Source organism: Ochotona princeps, chromosome 7 (genome assembly GCF_030435755.1).
Source record: "Ochotona princeps isolate mOchPri1 chromosome 7, mOchPri1.hap1, whole genome shotgun sequence".
NCBI lineage: Eukaryota > Metazoa > Chordata > Mammalia > Lagomorpha > Ochotonidae > Ochotona > Ochotona princeps.
In genome coordinates, this window is record NC_080838.1 from 70,732,340 (window position 1) to 70,753,004 (window position 20,665).

General features: G+C 43.6%; 1 protein-coding gene across 1 annotated transcript in view; it reads right to left on the reverse strand.

The window, feature by feature from the left end:
- The window catches only part of DCK (deoxycytidine kinase), a 53,298-nt gene extending 40,352 nt beyond the window's left edge, over positions 1-12,946 (reverse strand). Inside the window, exons 1-2 of the mRNA XM_004596194.2 lie at positions 12,625-12,946; positions 7,149-7,264 (exon numbers count right to left, since the gene is read on the reverse strand). Coding sequence (XP_004596251.1) covers positions 7,149-7,264; positions 12,625-12,715 — 207 coding nt within the window. The 5' untranslated portion in view covers positions 12,716-12,946. The remainder of the gene's footprint in view (positions 1-7,148; positions 7,265-12,624) is intronic.
- Positions 12,947-20,665: the final 7,719 nt, after the last annotated feature.

Sequence of the window (20,665 nt, forward strand, 5' to 3'; positions counted from 1 at the left end):
AGTGTGTTAAGCTGTACTCTGCAGTGCTGGCATCACAAAGGCTCTGGTTTGAATCCCAGCTGCTCCACCTCTGATTCAGCCCCATTTCCCAAGTGTTTGAGTCCCTGGTACCCACGTAAGAGGCCTAAATGAAGCACCTGGTTTCAGCGTGGCATAGCCCTGGCCATTGTAGCCATGGGGGTGGTGAACCAGTGGTCTCCCCTTTTGGCTCTCTGTAACTCATTCCAATAAACAAAGAGGGTGCTATGGCATTAACTCATTCTGGAAACATAGAGGTGAAAAGAAAAAGTATAAACTTTTTATTCTAGCTCTTTCCATAGAAAATGCTTTCAGTGTAATGCAGCTGATGAGATGCAGCTGTGAGAAAATGATTTTACCACCGAATCGCACTTAAAAAATTGAAAAAGGCCTGAGAAAGAATGTTACCTTTCGTAATACCTAATGATACAGTGGCTTGAGGCAACAATTTGCAATGTTTATCAAGATCATGAGAGAAAGGTTGGTCAGGAATTTTAGAAGTCAGTTAGGTTGACAGCACACCTGTACTGACTAATCAATTTTAACATCAGAAAGACACTCTCCTGCTTTACTGTGAATAAAATACACATTGACACCTAAGGAACCGGCCAAAAAAAAAAGAAGTGAAATTAAATCTAATCAAACCTCCAGGGATCTACAAATGTACATTACGTAAAAGTGTGTTAATTCTCCCACAGATAAAGCTTCAACCAAAACCAGAAGGAAGGAAATATTATGAGAACAAATGACCCAGTTTCTTCAACAAATTATAAAGGAAAAAAAAATCAGAAAAAATCAACAGACCACAATTTTTAAACTATACCAACCAAATGCAACGTGTAAACCTTTCTGAACTCCAACAAACTGTAAAAGAAATCATGAGACAGGGGAAATACATAAACAGACTGGGTATATCACAAAAGGATTACTGATCTTCTAGATGCTATTTTAAGACAATCTGTATTTCTAGAGCTTTCCTATTTTTCCAAATCAAGTAATGTTCTCCATCTAGGACAGAGGCAGGGGAACCCTCAAGAGGCCAAGATCCTTCCAAGGGGTCTTCAATTAACATACATTTGTAATATATATAAATATATGTTAACATATAATATTTAATAAATGATACATTCATATCATATAATAAATATATTTACATTCATACAAATATATATTTATATCATATAATAAATATATTTAAATTATATATGAATATATTTATATTTACATAATAAATATATACATAAAATCTTTTCAAAATAATGACACTAAGAGTGAAAAATACATGCTGTTTCCCATTCATGAATGTACAGGTGTTTCCCAGAAACCACATGTGATGCTGGGACCGCAGAGCAGATACGAACATCCAGCATCTGCTATTACAAGACATTAAAGACACCTACAAATTTGACCACAAGTTTCCCAGTAAACTTTTTTGTTTGGATAATAGTTCATTTTCTCATAAAAATGCTACATATGAGGCAGTGGCTAAAGTCCTTGCCTTGCATGTGGCAGGATCCCATATGGGTGCCAGTTCTCCTGGTGGCCCCACTTCCCATCCAGCTCCCTGCCTGTAGTCTGGGACAGCAGCAGAGAACAGCCCAAAGACTTGGGACCCTGCACCTGGGTGGGAGACATGGAAGAAGCTCCTGGCTCCTGGTTTCAGATCGTCTCAGCTCATACTGTTGCAGCCACAATTTCTTGCAGACACAATTTCTAGGTCTGTGCTGCAGTAAGGAACTCAACCCAGTATCGCGTCAGGGCAGCAGGAGCCCAGTGACCCGAGCCCTCTCCGCCTCCCGACCACCCATGTGGGAGACCTACAGAGCATTCAGAGCTTCCAGATTCGGCCGAGTCCTGCCTAGCCCTGGACATAGGCATTTGGGGAGCGAATCAAATCAAAGGAGATCTCTCTCCCACAAATTAAAAAGACAAAAGAACTCACAGGATCAATACTGACCTTCCGCTGAATTACACAAAGAACCAGCTGGTCCTAAAACCGCAAATGGACTAATTAAAACTACATTAAAAATCTGTAACAGGGCTTTACACCTTTGATGATATCACCTCTTGCAAAAAAAAAAGAAAGAAAAAGAAAAAGAAAGGAAAAAAGCAAAGGAAGAAAACTCATGTATTTGAAAGGCAAAGTGATGGGGAGACAGAGGGCTCATCCATCGACTCATTCGCTCCCCAACTGGCCACAATGGTCCCTCTCCGTCTCTTTGTCTTTCAACAAATAAATCGTTTTCACAAAATCAAAACTGTGCATTTTAACAAACTGAGTGTTAATCTCATCAGTCTTCTCTCCTCAAGACATACAGAAAAAACATGAATGCCTCAGAATTAAACTATATCAAGTAAAAAGTGGCCTAATACTTACAAAATACAGTTCAGCTATATTCGTAAGAAAATTTTTTATCCAATTAATTCTGCTTTTGAAAATGTAAAGAAATTATCTAGAATATAGATTTCACTGCCAATATGCACAGTGCTAAAATCCATGTACAGTCAGAGCAGACCGTCTCCGCGGTGGAACCTCCTACTGGGATTCCCACATCTCCCAGGAAAGCTGCAGCTCTCCCTGAGCCAGCTTCCTGCTAACGCACACTCCAGGAGGCAGCCAGCCATGGCGCTAGGAGCTGCCTCCCTGACAGCCACACAGGGGACCCGCACTGAACTTCCAACCCCGGCTCAGCGTACTCCAGCGACAGAAAGGTCAGGCATGTGAAAAGTGAGTCGGTGGAGCCAGAGCTGCAGTGTAGCGGGTGAAGCCATGGCCTACGGCACCAGCCACTGCTGCACTTTTGATCCTGCTGACGGCCTGGCAAGCAGCAGGGGCCAAAATGCTTGTGGAAGTTCAGCTAATAAAGGACATTTTAATTAGCTTCATATAATCATTCCATACATATTTTGAAATATTGCATCACACACTGTAAAAACATGTAAAAGTTTGTTTTTTAAGATTTATTTTTTTTATTTTTATTGGAAAGTTATACAGAGAGAAGGAGAGGCAGAGAGAGAAAGAGCTTCCGTCCGATGATTCACTCCCTAAGTGGCTACAATGGCAGGAGCAAAACTAATCCGAAGCTAGGAGCCCGGAGCCTCTTCCAGGTCCCCCATGGGTGTGCAGGGTTCTAAGGCTTTGGGCCATCCTGGACTGCTTTCCCAGGCCACAAGCAGGGAGCTGGATTCGAAGCAGGGCCACCAGGATTAGAGCTGGTACCCATACGGGATCCTGTCGTATGCAAGGTGAGGACTTTAGCCACTAGGCTAACATGCCAGGCCCCATGTGAAAGTTTGTAAACAAGCCAATACTTCATGAATAATCAATAAGTCTCACCAAAAGAATCCAATTCAATGAAAAAGGTGGGGGGGGGGGCTATTTTCAACCATCTATGCATTAAAAATAGGTGCAAAGAAAGCAATTAACTCAAAGCTCTGGGTCCTAATTCTCATACAAATCATTAAAGCACATAGATGGGTAATGATGGGGAGAAGTTTCAAAGATCATCTTACCAAAGGAGGGGTGAAGAGGGAAGAGACTCTTTTAGGGTGCTTTGTCTCATTTTACCAAAACCTGGTAGGTATCAACAGCTTAGCAACATTCAGCCACTAGGTGGCAGATGAAAAAAAAACTAAAAGCCGGAACAAGACCAACTGAGACTGGGTGCAGATTTAGTTACTAAGGGAGCATAAACTACCAAAGGTCCTAGTCAACTACGGCCAAGAAACACGAGAGGGTTGACATCCAAAATGGAACAGGTCAGTGGGTCCAAAGACATCCACTTCTCCTTTCCGACAGTTTCTGAGAAAGCTAAGATTCGGACAGTGCTTGATTCGCAATATAATCACAAAGAACAGACCAGGAATGAGTCAGAAGAAGAAATCCCTGGATAAAATAAGAAAATCCCACTTTTTTTTAAGTTTCTTGGCTTCTGCCTTTTATAAAAAAAAAAAAAAGATTTATTTATTTGTATTGCAAGTCAGATATATAGAGAGAGGAGGAGAGACAAGAGGAAGATCTTCCATCCAATGATTCACTTCCCAAGTGACTGCAATGGCCGGAGCTGCGCCGATCCAAAGCCAGGAGCCAGGAGCTCTTCCGGGTCTCCCACACAGATGCAGGAGCCCAACGATTTGGACCATCCTTAACTGCTTTTCCAGGCCACAAGCAGGAAGCTGGATGGGAAATGGGGCTGCTGGTATCAAAACCGGGCCCCATATGGGATCCTGGCGCATTCCCAGTGAGGACTTGAGCTGCTAAGCCATGGCACTGGGCCCAAAAAAATCTCACTTCAACAGCCATTAATGATAGCTACCTAATTTTTCTGGGCTCTGATGCGAGGTTCACCAGACTATTATCATTTTAAAATAGCTTTCCATGTATATTAATGCAATATTTTTTCAACCTCTCATCTGCAACCTAAGAGTTTGATATACTTCTAACACTAAGAGTGAATCATTAGAGCAACAATTTTTAACTAATACATATGCAAAATCCCAAGGGATCGCTCATGGATTTTACAATGCATGCCAAACTCTTCAAATTCGTTAAAGTTCCTTTCGCCAGATGAGAACTGTGACCTACCAGAGACAGCACTGATATAAATACAGTGACTCTGACACTAACATTTTCTCTACAAATTAAAACTTTGGACATTTTGGTCTTGACTGACCAGTTTCTGGGCCCTTGGCTAACATGAAGCATGCAGAGCCTAAAGACAAACCAGTTATCCACACGTGAACTGCAAACCTGCGGTGCTGACGCCAACATGGACCCTAATGGAAGCCACGCAGCTCCACCCGGTACTACTCCTCCCTCTGTATTTCTGACACTGGCTTACTAGTGAAAGGTTTTGAAACGCCAGCAGCCCCGGGGCCTTCTCTGGGAAGTAAAACTGCAGCACGAGGAAAGACAGAGGACTCAAAGGAAAGCAAGCAAAAGGACCCGGTGGGCACTTCACCAAAATTCAAACGGTCAATGGAGACGTGAAAGAGTGCCATTTCATTAGCAACTAAAAAAATACACATTAGAAATGTAAAAGTAAAAACAGAATAAAACGTAGGACACGAAGTACAATAATACTAAAACTATAAAGGATGTGGACTGACAAGGAGTTCGTTGCCCTGGGATTGGAGACATCTGCTTCCCCTGGGAAGCCAGGACGTGTACGCCACCAGAGTCACTACTTCACATTCCTGAAGAAACTCTAACCCTGTGCGTACATCGAAATCCAAGTTCCTAACAGTGCTGTTTATCAGTGTCACTAAACTGAAAAATCAACTAAAAGGTATAAAATTAAAATAGGGACTCATAAATGATTGAATATATATGGCAATGAAAATTAGTAAGAAGCGTGCAACCATATGATCAAATCTCATCACTTAAAGAGGAGGAAGAACGCCATCACTATGATTCCATTTCTATAATAGTCAAAATTAGACTGAATTATATTTCTTAAAACATATGGTAATGTATGGTCACATTTTTTTTAAAAATTTATTTGAAAGGCAGAGTTACAGAGAGTGCTAGAAACATGTGCTGGTTCGCTTACGTCTGCAATGGTCAAGGCTTCGTCAGACACAATCCAGGAGCCTGCAGTGCCTCCTGGGTCTGCCGTGTAGATGGCAGGGGCCCAGGGAATTGGGTTATCTTTTTCTTTTTTTCTTCTTTTTAAGATTTTATTGATTTTTGTTGGAAAGGTAGAGTTACAGAGAAAGAGAGAGCCATCTTCCACTTGTTGGTTCACTCCCTAAATGGCCACAGGGCCGGAGCTGAGGCAATCCAAAGCCAGGAACCAGAAATTTCTTCCAGGTCTCCCACATGGGTCCAGAGGCACAAAAACTTGAGCCATCCTCCACTGATTTCCCAGGGGCATTAACAGGGAGCAGGACTGGAAGTGGAGCCACTGGAACGCAAACCAGAGCCCATGCGAGGTCGCAGGCAGCGGCTTCAGCAACTGTGCCACAACACGAGCCCTGTCCTCATTATTGTTGGAAAGCAAGAAAACCATTAATATGAGTACCCTGAGAGTGATAACTTTAGAGAAGTTTTCTAGGGGAACAGATGTGACCAGAAAGTGCAGAAAGGGTCTTGTGAACTAATGTTCCATTTCTTGATATGCTACATGGTTTGGGGCCGAGACTACGGTGAAGTAGGTTGCAATGCCGTCTGCAATGTCTGGATCCTGTATGAGTGCTGGTGCTAATGATGACAGCCCAAATGCTTAGTCTCCTGCCACACAGAGACCCGAATGGGATTCCAGCCCCTGGGATCTGCTTGGCTCTGCACTGGCTGTCCCACTCATTCGGGAAATGAACCAGATGGAACATCTATGCCTCTCCCTCTGAAATAAATCTTTCAAACATCAAAGCAAAACAAAAAAAAAAACCACAAAGATGTTAGCTTTAAAATTGTGCTTAGAATCTGCTGCAGTAGCCTAGTAACTACAGTCCTCGCCTTACAGGCTCCAGGATCCAATATGGGTGCCGGCTCGTGTCTCAGCAGCCCCACTTCCCATCCAGCTCCCTGCCTGTGGCCTGGGAAAGCAGTGGAGGACGGCCCAAAGCCTTAGGACCCTGCACCTGCACGTGGGACACCCAGAAAAAGCTCCTGGCTCCTGACTTTGAAACGGCTCAGCTGTGGCTGTTGCAGCCACTTGGGGAGAAAACGAGCAGATGGAAGATCTTCCTCTCTGTCTCTCCTTCTCTCTGCAAGTCTGACTGTCCAATAATAAATAAATAAGTCTACCAAAAAATAAGTCACGCAGTTTCATTTTTGGATTTTTAAAGATGTTCGAAGCTTTACACAGGTACAGTAAAACACACAGATCTTAAACGCACAGGTTGATAAACGTTTCAATCTGCCAGGTACTTCAACAACCTTATGGAAAATGGAATCAAAAACTGATTATGGCAGATAAAAGTCTGAAATTGCTGTAGTTTTCTCATGATAAGTATTTTCTGTGAACTTTCTGGAGTGTCTCACACTAGTAGCCATGTCACCGCTACCCTGATGGCAGACCTGAAACTACACCTGAAATTCCTACTTGAAAAGGAAGAAAACAGAGATAAGACACTCTTCCTCTAAACCATAAGATTTTTCTTGCATTACTTAAATTTTACTTTCATACCTCAAATTCATCTTGAGTACTTTGAACATTGCACCACCTGGCTACGGGTTCAGGCACCACTTCCCAATCTTCACAGACTTGTTTGAGGATATTCACAAAAGTTGACTTCCCTGCAGCTGTAAGAAGAGGAATGGCAAAGTGAGGCGGGGACCTTGTCAAAGAACAACGTAAAAAGCCACCAAATAGTCACAAACTTTTACGGGATTTATAAGAACAAACAGTACAAAAACCAGAAACCCTCAAGACATCCAATTTTCTAAGCTTTTACATGTTTTTTTGTTTGTTTTACAAGAAAACTGAAAATAAGTTCACGGTGGTTAAGCATGTTTGTTACCTGTAGTTTAGCAAAGCTGCGGAATTAAAATTCCCATGAAATCCTAGGGAAGAAGTTACGGCAGGAGAAAAAAAAATCTGCTAAACTGCCCTTTGGTGGCCATGTGGCCAATGAGCGTCACCCGCGGGCCACGTGATTGGCTGTGAACCCCGGAGGTCACTTCCTCCACACGCGGGCCACGTCATTGGCTGGGAATCCCGGAGGCCGCTTCCTCCACACACAGTCCTGTCATGCTCACTCAGGCAGACCTCGGTGCAGACAGCGAATTATCGTGACAGTGACACACACTGCAGCCTCCCCTGTGTTCAGCAGTGTTCTCTCTACTGACTTCACTCCTCCTGGTCAAGCAGGCCATTAAGAAACACCCACTAAACCAACAGGAAGATGCATCCAGAGACTAGAGTTTTAGAGTGGGAAACAGTCTATTATTATATAACACCAATAGGCTAACAGAAACTATTAAAAAAAACTGTTTGTGGAACTCTTCCTACATGCTCTTTCTTCTTCATTTTCATGGCTCCATGTCTAGTGAATTCTACCAAACTGGAGGGAGGGAGGGAGTAGGGGAGGAGGTGGGGGAGAGAGGTGGGGAGAGAGAGATGCCTTACTTTTATCTTGACTTTTCTCAGAGGAGTTAAAAAATAGATCACATATAATCAGGACCCATTAAGTTCACTACTTTTTAAATTACCAAAGAATATGTTCCGTCTATACTTGGGATGTCTTGACCTAGAATCAAACAGGGTGTGGTGCAGTCATATTCCTAATAACAACCACACCCTTTCTATCTTAAGTCACCAAATGTGGCTATATTGCACATCTATGGTCAACATTTTTCTCTCCCTTTCTGTCTACAAGTATACACAAGTGTGTGTATGCATATATACATATATGCATAAAGTCTGCAGAAAGATCATGCAAAAGGCACATTTTGAAAAAAAGGCTATGCATATAGTTTACATTTTTTGCACCAAAACAAATCTACCTGTTTTATTTGAAAGACAGAGACCCACAGCTCGAGACACAGTTCCCATCAACAAGTTCACTCCACAAACGCCCACAGTGACTGCGACTGGCAGCTGATGGTGGCAGATGGGGACTGCACTCAGGTCTCCTAGTAGGAGTGGCAGAAACCCCACGACTTGAGCTGTCACCACTATCGCCAGGGGTCTGCCCCATCAAGAACTGGGGTTAGGGGCCACAGTAACAAAACCTAGGCGAGGCAAGCTTCTTAACCACCGGGGTAATGCCTGCCTCAAACGTATGTTTTAACTTCATTTTTCTAGGGGCACTTTGAACCGCCCTGAACTTACTCATGGATACATAGAAGAAAGAGTTTTGAATATATTAACTGGAAATGGTTCCTCTTCCTCATAAACAGGATCTAAGAAAAAAAAAGCTTTCGTTTTACTTCCATAGTTATATTCAAATCCCAAAGCTTACATAAGACAGTAGAAAAAACTGAAAGAACTTTGCTGGACCACACTTGGAGGGGCTGGTGTTGTGGCAAAGCAGGTGCCCCACCAACTGCGATGCCGGAATACAGTAACAGGAGCCAGCGCAAGCCCCAGCTGCTCTGACTCTGATCAAGCTCCCTGCTGGTGCACCTGGAAGAGCAGAGCAAGCCAGTTCAGGTGCTTGGGAGACGAGGAAGCGCCTGGCTCCTGACTTGAACCTGGCCCACCCTCAGCGTTGTGACCACGTGGGCAGTGAACCAGAATGGAGCGCGCTCTCACACTCTTTCTCTCCTTTTTCTGTGCCTTTCAAATAAACATTTTTTTTTAAAATCACACATAGAAAAGGGGGACAGACTACAAATAGAAAGGTAGCACCATGAGACGGCTGAGAAGCAAGAGACAACAGTCCTGTTATCTCCAGAGGTGAGGAAAACTCATAAGGATTAACTGTTAACTGCTGATGTCATGGGGAAAACTGGAAAACTCATAAGGATTAACTGTTAACTGCTGGATGTCATGGGGAAAACTGGTGACCAAAACTTCAGGGCAGCGTTAAGACGAGGGCCTGCAGGAAAACACAAAACCATCACCAAACAGCCACTCAGTTAGCTGGAAGACAAAAAGAACACCCAAATAACGCATTTTTAAAAAAGATTCATTCATTTATTTGTTACTGGAAAGTCAGATATACAGAGAGGAGGAGAGACAGAAAGATTTTCAGTCCGATGATTCACTCCCCAAGCGGCTGCAACAGCCAGGATCCAGGAACTTCTTTCGGGTCTCCCATTTGACTGCAGGGTCCCAAGGCGTCCTTGACTGCTTTCCCAAGCCACGGGCTGGGAACTGGATGGGAAACGGGGCCGCCGGGATATGAACCGGGGCCACCGGGATATGAACCGGCACCCTTATGGGATCCTGGTGGTTGCAAGGTGAGAACTTTAGCCACTAGGCTACTATTCCGGGAACTAAATAACGCATTTTTAAAAATCAGGGATCAGCTAAACTCTGAAAGCACTTCAGCTGACCCTGCTTATATGCCAAAAACTGTCAGTGGTTCGTATTTTTAAATAATAAGAGTAATAACAGCTACATTACATTCAAGCAGAGTTATCCACTGAGGTATTGATCAAACTGAGGGGCACTGCTCTAATATTTTTAAGTCACAGAAATGAGAGGAATTCCTAAAGCCAAATAAGCATGATGATCCCAAAAGTAATTCCTAAACAGACCAATGATGTAAGCAGCAAAGAAGGCCTCCAAAAATCGAACCTTGGTAACAAAGAAGATGAGAAAGTCACTTGGGTTTAAACCTAGAATGATCAGGGAACGTTCGAATTCAGAGCGGCTGGCATTGCACCGCAGGCTAAGCCACTGTTGGAACTGCCAGCATCCCGTATCTGACTATTCCTCTCCGGATCCAGCTTTCTGCCAATGTACCTGGGCAGGCAATGGAAGACGGCCCAAGCCCTCGGGCTCCTGCCGCCCACGTGGCAGAGGACAGCGAAGAGGCTGGAGCTCCTGGCCTCCACCTGCTGCACGCTTCGTTGTTATGGCCATTTGGGAAGTGAGAGATTCACCTCGCCCTCTTTGCTGCACTGACTTTCAAATAAATACATCCTTAACAAAAATAGAGAAATCACAAGATAATGTTCTACAGAGTAACAATCTGTACACTGAAAGCTTGTTGGGAAAACAGGTAGCAGACACAATCAACAAGTGATAACAGCAAGTGAAAAAACTTTCTGCAAGTGAAAAACATCTCAATACCAACAGCTGCTGTCACACTCAGCTGCAGGACCAGTTACCAACCTTCAGATTCTTCTAGATGCCAGAATCTAGAACTTTTACGCAAAATTCCAAAATGTTAAGTGCTAGCACTAACTGCTTTTCCAACATCTGGGCAGACCCTCTAGTGTGCAAGTGTAAATTGTTATGCAACTCCTGTCAGTATAATGTGTATGTTTAAAAAAAAAAAAACACTACTCAATGTATTTCACAAAAATGGGGGTGACACAGTAAGAGGCTATTTCCTGGGCAGGCTTGGGTGCAGCACTGAAGACCTCTGCACCCCACAGGGCAGCGCTGGGCGTGAGCACTGGCCTGCCTGCTCTTTCTGTGTGTGCGCACCCTGGCAGCCTATGTGCGCTCGAGGGCTCGGGTCCCTGCCACCCACATAGGAGGTGCAGACTGAGTTCCTGGCGCCTGGCTTCAGCCTTGCCCAGTTCTGGCTATTGTAGACTTTTTTTTAAAGATTTATTTTTATTGCAAAGTCAGATAAGTGTATATATATGTATAATATATATATAATATATACATATCCAGCAGGGAGCTGGATGGGAAGCAGGGCCACCGGGATTAGAACCAGCGCCCATATGGGATCCTGGCAAGTTCAAGGAGAGGACTTTAGCCACTGGGCAACCGTGATTGACCCTATTGTAGACATTTGAGGAATGACCCAACAAATGGGAGCTCATTGGCTGTCTCTTTGTCTCTTAGTAAATAAATAATTCTAATTCAGGTGCTAGCAGGGTAAAATGCTCGGAGAAAAGTACGTTCCTAGTTTTAACAGATTGACTAGCTGGACTTGAGGAGGGAAGGGGCTAATCCCTGGGCTCCTGGTCCGAGGGGTTTCAAGGCAGCTTGGTTCATTTTCTCCTGTCTTCATCTATGCCCTTCATTACCCAGGAAGTAGCTGTGAGGAATCAGCGTAGCAAGCACGCACCCTCGAAGAACTTACACTCACAGGGAATGCGCCTCTTGCTCACTGCTGTCTTAGTCCTGGTGCAGAGAAGTAACTTCTTGGCATGTGCTCAACTTTTTAAAGATGCACGCTTCATGCATCTCCCGGCCTTGTCTTTTTCAAGAAGGTAAAGTATTTGAATATGCTATGGATTAAAAAGTATTTCCTGCACGCATGAGCGGCCACTACACAAGCTGCAGTTTGTTTGTTTTTTGATCAAAACAGGAAGTATCAGGTATAGATTTCCTATAGTAGGAATAAAGAGTGCATAATGACACGCATGGTGTACTCTGCCTCAACACGGTTCAGGACAAGTTAGAAACACTCCAAAGGTCCCGAAATGCAAACAGAAAAACTGTCATCTAGCCGGCCACGGTACTCCTCGGCAAAAAAAAAAAAAGAGGGGGGGGGGGGGCCAGGGGGAGAGATAAGGCAATCCGTAACACGAAGCAGTCTCAAAGCACCGACCCGGTCCAATCCTCCCTGACCCGCTGCCAGCGCGTTCCAACAAGCGCCAATTCGTAGGGAAGAAGTTCAGACCACTGGCTGTCGGCGGGAAGCAGGAGCTGGCTGACCACGAAGGAGCACAAAGAAACTTCGCCAGCGGATAGCTACGCTCTGTCCTTGGAGGTGGTGGTCCTAAAACGGCACTGCATCCCTCACACCTCACGCCACGGTGCACCCAAGAAGGTATGAACACTTACAAGAAATAATCCAACCACCCCTACCCCCGTGAGCAAAACAAAACAAAAACCCATCCCCCTTTGTGAGTTCCCATCCAGGGAGGCGCAGGGTCCCGAAGGAGCGCTCAACAAAGCCGCCAGGCCGGGCGCTCGGCCAGAGCCCGGAGGCACGCGGACTGGGCGGCCAAGCAAGCCCGGGCGACGTGCGCTCCACCAGGCTGCAGGGCCGAAGCGCCAGCCGCCGCCGCTCCGCGCGCCTTACCGATGTTCCCTTCGATGGAGATCTTTTTGATGCGGCTGCCCTCGGAGCTGGTGGAGGGAGAAGGGCAGCTTCTCTTGGGCGGGGTGGCCATGCTCGGCTGCTGGTGGCCCAGGGTGCGTCGGGCGGGGAAGTGGCCACAGGTGCGCGCTGAGCTCGCGCCGACGCGCCAACCTCGCCTTGACCTGGCCCGGCGCGGGATCACCTGCCGGCGGGTCTCCGGGTTTGATTTTGGCGCGAGGCGGCAGCGGCCGACGGGGGCGGGCCAGCCGCGGCCCCGCCTTCCCTCCCCCGCCTCAGCCCCGGCTCCCGCCCAGGCCCCTCGGCCCTCTCCCGCCTGTGGCGCGGCGCGGGCCCGTGCGTCACGCGGGTCACGCGGCAACGCGCGTCCACCCGTCGCCGGGGCTGGGCGGGGACTCAAGGAGGACGCCCAGGGCGCGAGGGAGGCGCCTGATCGGGCTGGGGAGGAGGGTGCCTAAGTGTCCTGCGAGGATTGGAAATGAAACTTCAGGACGACTCCAAGGACAACAGTCTTTGAGATGGTGAAAAAAAAAACTCGAACAGGTGCTGGAGGGAGGCCATCAGCTCAGAGCTGCTGGGACGCGACGCAGGCCCTAGTTCTGAGCTGTTTCCCGGAGGATGTCACTGCCAAGATCCTATCAGAAGCCTCAGACAGACTGAGGCGAACTTGTTGCGACAAGTCTCTCAAGGTCAATAAGGAAATGTGAGGGGAATTTCGGAAAGCCAGGCACCTTTGGCGACATCAGCTTCCCTCCGCCTTCCCTTAAGTGCTGTGTTGTAACACTTACCACACTGGGTGGGGTAGTGTTCAGCATGACTGGCTCGAATTTCGTATGCCCTACACCTGGCATGGTTAACGACCGTGAATTGTTGCATTACTGCTTGCATGCTAAATGCCAGCTACATTTTTCCTCACGGGGAAGACCTAGTAGACAAGGTATTACCTAACCTGGATGTTACATCATTGGAACTGCCTACAAAAATAAGGGTTTTTTTTTTCTTCTGTTGAAACTTGCAGGTATCATTTGTCCTGCAGTGTATCTAAAACTAGAACTAAAAGGGGCATACATGGGTTTGGCCCTGTGGTGTAGCAAGCTATGCCTCTGCGTGTGGCATCGGTTTTCTATGTGGGTGCTGATTTCTGTCCCTGCTGCTCCACTTCCCATGCAGCTCCCTGCTATGGCTTGGAAAGCAGTGGAGGATGGCCCAAGTTTTGGGGTGCCCTGCACCCTCAGGGGAGACCCAGGAAAAGCTCCTGGCTCCGGAAGGGCTCAGTTCCATCATTGTAGCTATTTGGGGAGTGAACAAGTGGATGGAAGATGAAAACACCTCAAGGTTTATACTTAAAAAGGTACTTAAATCTCTTACGTGAAGAGTCACATGAAGACCTCCAAAAAGGCAAAAGAAAAGCATACACAAGACAAAGAATACAACTAGAAAATGGACAGGATTCCAGTGGGTGAAAGGGTAGGCACTGGGGCACTGTGGGATAAGCCGCAGCTTGAAATGTAGACCTCCAAATTGGAGTGCGGAGTGGCGTCCCAGCTATTCCACTTCTGATACAGCTCCCTGCTTTGGCGTGGGGAAGCAGTGGAGGATGGCTCAAGTTCTTGGGCTCCTGCACCTGTAAGACGTTAGCTCCCAGCTTCGGACTGGCCCTACGCTGACCATAGTAATTTGGGGAGTGAAGCAGCAGATGACAAATTCCTCTGGGTCTCTCCTCTCTAACTCTGCTTTTCAAATAAAGTGTTAAGAAAGGGTACAAAATGTAGACTCCATTATCAGAAATAAAGACCAGAAACTGATATATACTTCCAAAGGAAAAGCTACAGTGAAAATATCAAGTCTTTGTTCTTTGTAACTTTATTGTTTTGATAAGCTAGTGTGTTTGTTGTTTGCTTAACAGACACAAAATGAGCTCGGCCAACCACCAGTTCACTTCCAAATGCATACAAGCCTGGAGACTTATCCAGGTCACCACATCGGGGTAGAACTCTTTAAGCCTTCACCCTTGGTCTGCATTAGCAGGAAGTTAGAGTCTGGAGCTGGTGCCAAGAGCAGGCTGCCTTCCTGTTCCAGCTACCTGCCAAGGCAGACCCTAAGAGTTAACAGCTGACGGCTCGAGTAGCTGAGCCCGTCACCCATAGGGCTGAATCCCAGCTTCGGCAGTTTTTTTATTAAGATTTACTTATTTTTATTGGAAAGACAGATATATAGAGGAGGACAAAGAAGATCTTCCTTCCACTGATTCACTCCCCAAATAGACGCAATAGCCGGAGCTGAGCCGATCGGACACCAGGAGCCAGAAGTTTCTTTCTGCATCTCTAACATGGGTGCAGGGTCCCAAGGCTTTGGGTTATCCTTGACTACTTTCCCAGCCACAAGCAGGGAGCTGGATTAGAACCAGCGCCCATATGGCTTAGAACCAGCCCCATTCAAGATGCTAGGCTGCAGTGCCGGGCCTATTTTTTTTTTTAAGATTTACTTATTTTTATTGGAAATTCAGATATATACAGAGAGAAGGAGGGACAGGGAGATGTTCCTGGCTTTGGTTTTGACCTCTGTGTGTGTTTGGGAAATGAACTGTAAGACTGGGAGCTTTCTCTCTCCCCTTCTCTGCCTCTGAAAACCAGTAACAGACTTCAAAGAAATAGTGCATATATGCTCTATATATTAAATAACCACTCTTACCCACTGTAGGAATGTTAACTACACTAATACCTTGCAGTAGGAATGTTAACTACACTAATACCTTGCAGTAAGATGCAGTATTGTCACACTGAGATGAAGACCATTAGCCTCAGGTTAGGTTTGTACTGAATTCAAGAAAACACCTTATTTTCTAGGCTTTTTCTGTGATACTGCTGAAGACAGACACGGCACTCAGCAGTCAAGTCAGGAGAATCTTCCGTGAGTATTTTGGTGTATAACTAAAGACTGCATCAGGACCCTGGCTGAAAACATATAGGCTTATTAAGAAAACTAGCCAATTGAGAAAATGAAAGCAAAGGTAGAAACTGGGTCTGGCATGATGGCCTTGTGGCTAAAGTCCTTGCATGGCACACCCTGGAATCCCTATGGATGCCATTTTGTGTCCCAGCTGCTCCACTTTCCATCCAGCCCTGCTTGTGGCCTAGGAAAGCAGTGGAGCATAACCCAAAGCTTGGAGCCCCGCAACCGTGCGGGAGATGAGAAGAAGCTCCAGGCTCCTGGCTTTGGATGAGGTCATCTCGGGATGTTGTGGTCACTTCGGAAGTGAACCAACAGACAGAGGATCTTTCTCTGTATCTGCCCTCTCTGCACATCTTCCCAATAAAAAATAAACCTTAAAAAATAAAAAAAAGCTTAAGAATGTTAAGAATAAGAATGTGCTCAATGAAGCAGCAAATATTTAAAATTTACAATATATATTTATATATAAATATATTATGTAAATATATATATGGGAAGAAATTGTAAGAAGCCCTGAGGGTTGATTAGTAGTTAGAGAGCCCACGCACTGGTCTACACCAACTAGATTAGTTGTAAGTCTCCCCCTGCAACTCTCTCAATTGCCTAGAAAACAAAAATCATAAAAGCAAGAACGGGGAGTTAGGGTGCTTCAAACAAGCCTGAAAGGTGAAGGCAAACTAACCTACTCCAGAGCACAGGAACCATCAGATGCGTAAAGTTCAGCAAAGTAAATAGATAGATATACTGAAAATATGAACATTTTGTCAAATCCTCAAGGGAGTAGTTAGGTAGAATCTTTATGCTGACCAGAAAATTCTATACTCCAGACAATTCTATATAAGGAATTGCCAATTTACAGTTAGTACAATCAGCGTGTATGAAGCGAATTTATCAGAATGTGACTGACTGTACCATACAAGTTTATGAGAGCGCTTCATAAAGTCCACAGAAAATGAACAATATACTTTAACTCCATTTTCTTCAGTAACTGTTTGAAGCCCCTTGTGTATCTGGACACAAAGATGTCTTATAATTGTTTTCAGAATGGCAGGGCGCTGCTGAGGCATGTAAAGGCCACAGCGGCATGGACTAGCATTGGACACGAAAGCCTTCTCTGTCGTTAGGGGCTCTGGCAGTTACAGGTTCTACCATCAGAAACCGGTCAAGTGCAAGGTCCCAACAAAGTCCTCTAAGGTAAATTAAACAGCCATTCTCTGCCCATCTCTAAAACACGTCTTTTCTTCTAGAATTGGTATCAGGGTAAAAGATTCTTGAATAGTATTTAACATTCCCTGATCTATAATTAAGACAAAACAGCTTGCTGGAGAAGTGAATAAATAATTCATTATTCTGCTAAATATTGTAGTTTATATGACAAAAAACAAACAAACATAAGCATTTGTTTCACCTTCAGGCATATCAGGGTTTTTAAACTCTACTCCAATGACTTGTACAATTTCTGAACTTTGGCTTTCTGACACATAACACTCTGAGATACTAACTTCCAGGGTTATGAACATTATATAAAATAATCAAGATAACACCCAACAAATTCAAAATGTTCAGCATACTCTGTACACAAATATTGCCCTCAGGACGTACTTGCTGTGAGAGTACCTAGAGTAAGGAGAAAGATGCAAAGTCAGGACTCATGGCCAAACATAACTATTTATTAATCATTTCTTATAAACATTCAGTTTGTTCCTTTAAAAAAAACTATAATTTAAATATCCCATCACATACAAGTCTCTATACATTATTTACATCTTTCAAATAAAACATAGTATAAATTTTCTGACATTCAATATCCCCTTTAAAACAAAAATGTAGCAAGCTCTGATCAATAGTAACTACAACTTGCATAATCTTGGCACAGTTTACCATGTAGCGCCCACATTTCCTATTTTAGACCATTTTACCCCTTCCCTCTCTTCGCTGAGGGCTGGATCCTGTCTGGAAACATTCTCTTAGACACCTGCACAATGTCAGTGTTGCTTTTCTGCGTCCATCCAGCCCCCAGCACCGGCAGTATCCTATGTTTTTGTCTTCAGAAAAGATCTCCTTCAAGCTTTGAGTGTTCTCCTGTTCACTGTGTTCTCTAGGTCTAGATTACTGTTCCTGTTGCTGTTGATAATTTTAAGTAACACTTAAATACATAGGAAAAATTCAGATAGAACAAAGTATTCCCTACAAAGATCGGTGCCCTCACCACCTGATTATATATGTACAAAAATAAGAGATACAATTTAGTGGCTGTAAAAAACTATTTTCCCTAAAAATAGTCATTTCTGCAGAACAATTTAAGGATAAAAACGTTCTTAAAATGAAAACACACTCATCTATTTTACAACTGGAACAATTGAGTTTTGTTGAAACAAAATGAAAATTTGTGCAAAACTATAAAAAAAATTTACCTAATATTAATATGAAAGAATATTAAATAATAATAAAAAGTATTACTCTATATCATTAATAATCTGCTTCAGTGACATAATTTAAAGGAAGCTATCGGCTGAAACCTGTGTACTCCAGAATCACTAACAATAAAAACTTGTTTTCCAAGGTGTCTGTGTGTACCTGCACACCTGTGTGTGTGCGTCAGTTGGTGGGAGAGGAGTCAGGAAAAGAGGTACGGAAGGCCAGTGATTTTACTATCTTTCTAGCTTTCTATTGTACTACAGTTCTCAAATATATTCTACATGAGGAAAAGCAAATCTACATTTGCAAAACTGAGAGTACCCAGTGTTTTGTTCTGTTTTCTTTTCTCAAGTGTAAATTTGTTCAGGTACAAGTGGCAAATATGCAACATTTGTGTGATTAGTTCATCAGTAGATTTGTAAAAATTCAAACCATCTGCCTTTAGAATTGTTTCATACTCAAGCTTTTCCAGTAGATCTTAAAAGAACTTTACCTCCAAACTTTTATTTTCTCATGAACAACTAAGCTGACAGCTCAACAAATGATTCCTCTGCTAAATCTTATCAGGAAAAATTCTTAGCATTTAATTACTTTAGGAGTGGTCCTTAAAGTGTACAGTTGTGTTTCTAATAGGTCAAGTCTCAGTATACCAGATAAGTTTCAATAAATAAAGCCACATTTCCAAATTACAAATATACCTCTGCCCCCCATATCTTTTCAAAGGACATTCAAAAATTCAAAATATACATGAAATTATTATAATTTTAAATATTTTGTGACACGTAAGCTTAAAACTCAGCATAATAAAGCATCCGATTTTTGTGTTAGCCTTTAATAAAGTAAAACTGCTTATGTGATAGAAAACATGCTTCAAAAAAAGCATGAAAGTCAAGTGCTTAAAATTCTCTGAAACTATTTCTATCTTAAATATTGGATCCATTCTTCCGTATTGGAAATTCGATCAAAATTACTATAGCAGCCAACATGAGATTCAACAGTTTTCAAGGTAAGAAACAAAACAGGAAACAATTTTTGGAGAAAAACAATGGTTTTAAAAAATGATTTAACTGTAAGTAGACAGAATTTTTGAAAGTAAAATCTATACATCTAAATGATACTGTGTACTTCAAGATAGTGATCTCAGAAAACCATTCTTCACACGTCTGTCCTGCACATTCAGAGCACGTCACTTTCTTTCAAACTTCCCTTATGGTGCCGTTCTCCAGGCAAGGCCAGTTAGTGTGGGGATTAAGATAGGTCACATTAAGCCTCCTAACAAGCTTTCAGTGCAACGAAAATGGTGAAACTCACTTCTTTTCACAGTCACAAACTGATCTGTGTGACATGTTCAAAATAACCTCCCAGAAGCACTGCACTTCTATGTGTTCATCAGTTACTTAGTCTTCTCAACTCCGCACAGGCAGCAGCGCGTCCTGGCACAGCTGGAGCAGGGAGTGCTCCCGCGGCAACCTGCCATCGCTCTTACTAGGATACGGAGGTATAACACAAGCATTTTAAAAGGAAATTCTATCATTCTGATCATTGAAACCTCTCTCAGAAAGGTAAAAGTATGAAAGAAAATCTATTTTTTCATTTTCCCATAAGCAAGGAAAATACAAAAATGGAATCTGCTGATTGTATTTGTAAAATATCCACATCATCTCTACTTCCCGTAGTGCTTGACCCATTCTCAGAAGCCAGACAGTAACTCCGTCTGAGAAACATACTACACTAACCCTACCTACCCACCTAACTCATTTTATGCTGACCATTCACAAGTTACAGCTGACTGACCGGCAAGGCCGAATGAAACAGCAATCTAAAATCTTTCAAGATAAATTGGCCTCCAGAGCCACCAGCTAACTGACACACAACACTGCTTTAGTGCATTCTAATGTGGTTTTTATGGACAACAGAATAATCAAATCAAGGAAGGAAAGCCAGCAGCAGCGTTTCCTGCTAACTACAAGGTTTCCACTGTTGTCAATTTCTCAACACTGCCACTTCATCATTTAAAATAATGACTAAACTGTGTTTCAAATTAACTTAACTGAAGCATCATGACAGTAAAACTACGTTAATTTGCTTCTGTATGTTTTTGATGCTTTTTTCAAAGGACAAGAAAGCTAACCTCTGCTTTATATATGTGTAAAAAGAGCAGGAAGGAAAAGAATTAGGTTGGTTATTTACAAATTAAAACAAGAAATGCAGCAGCTCCAATCAACACTTAAAAGCATGTTCTGTTCTAAAACCCCAACTTTCTTATTTTACAGAATAACAGCTTCTTACTAATTCCCCTAGGAAACGAACAATCCTAACTACCCTTCTAGTAACCCGGCTCTTTCCCGCATGTTCTGCCTTGTACTGGTCACCTTGTAACACGGGGACAACAGGAGGCCTCTCCGCAGGACTTCCTTCCTTCCCATTCACACACATCCACTCCTCCTCATTTCCCAACTCAGGAGCAGGCACCTGAGATTCTGGCACAGTGAAAACCAACTCTATCTACATGGACTCGGAAAGTAAATCCTATTAAAGCATTCATTTATAGAAACAGCTTCCTATTTTACAGTGTATTAATGAATAAGGCTTAAAAGAGCAAGAACAATCTCTGACGTGGCTATTGCAACCTCTATTTCCGAGGTCCGTAAGA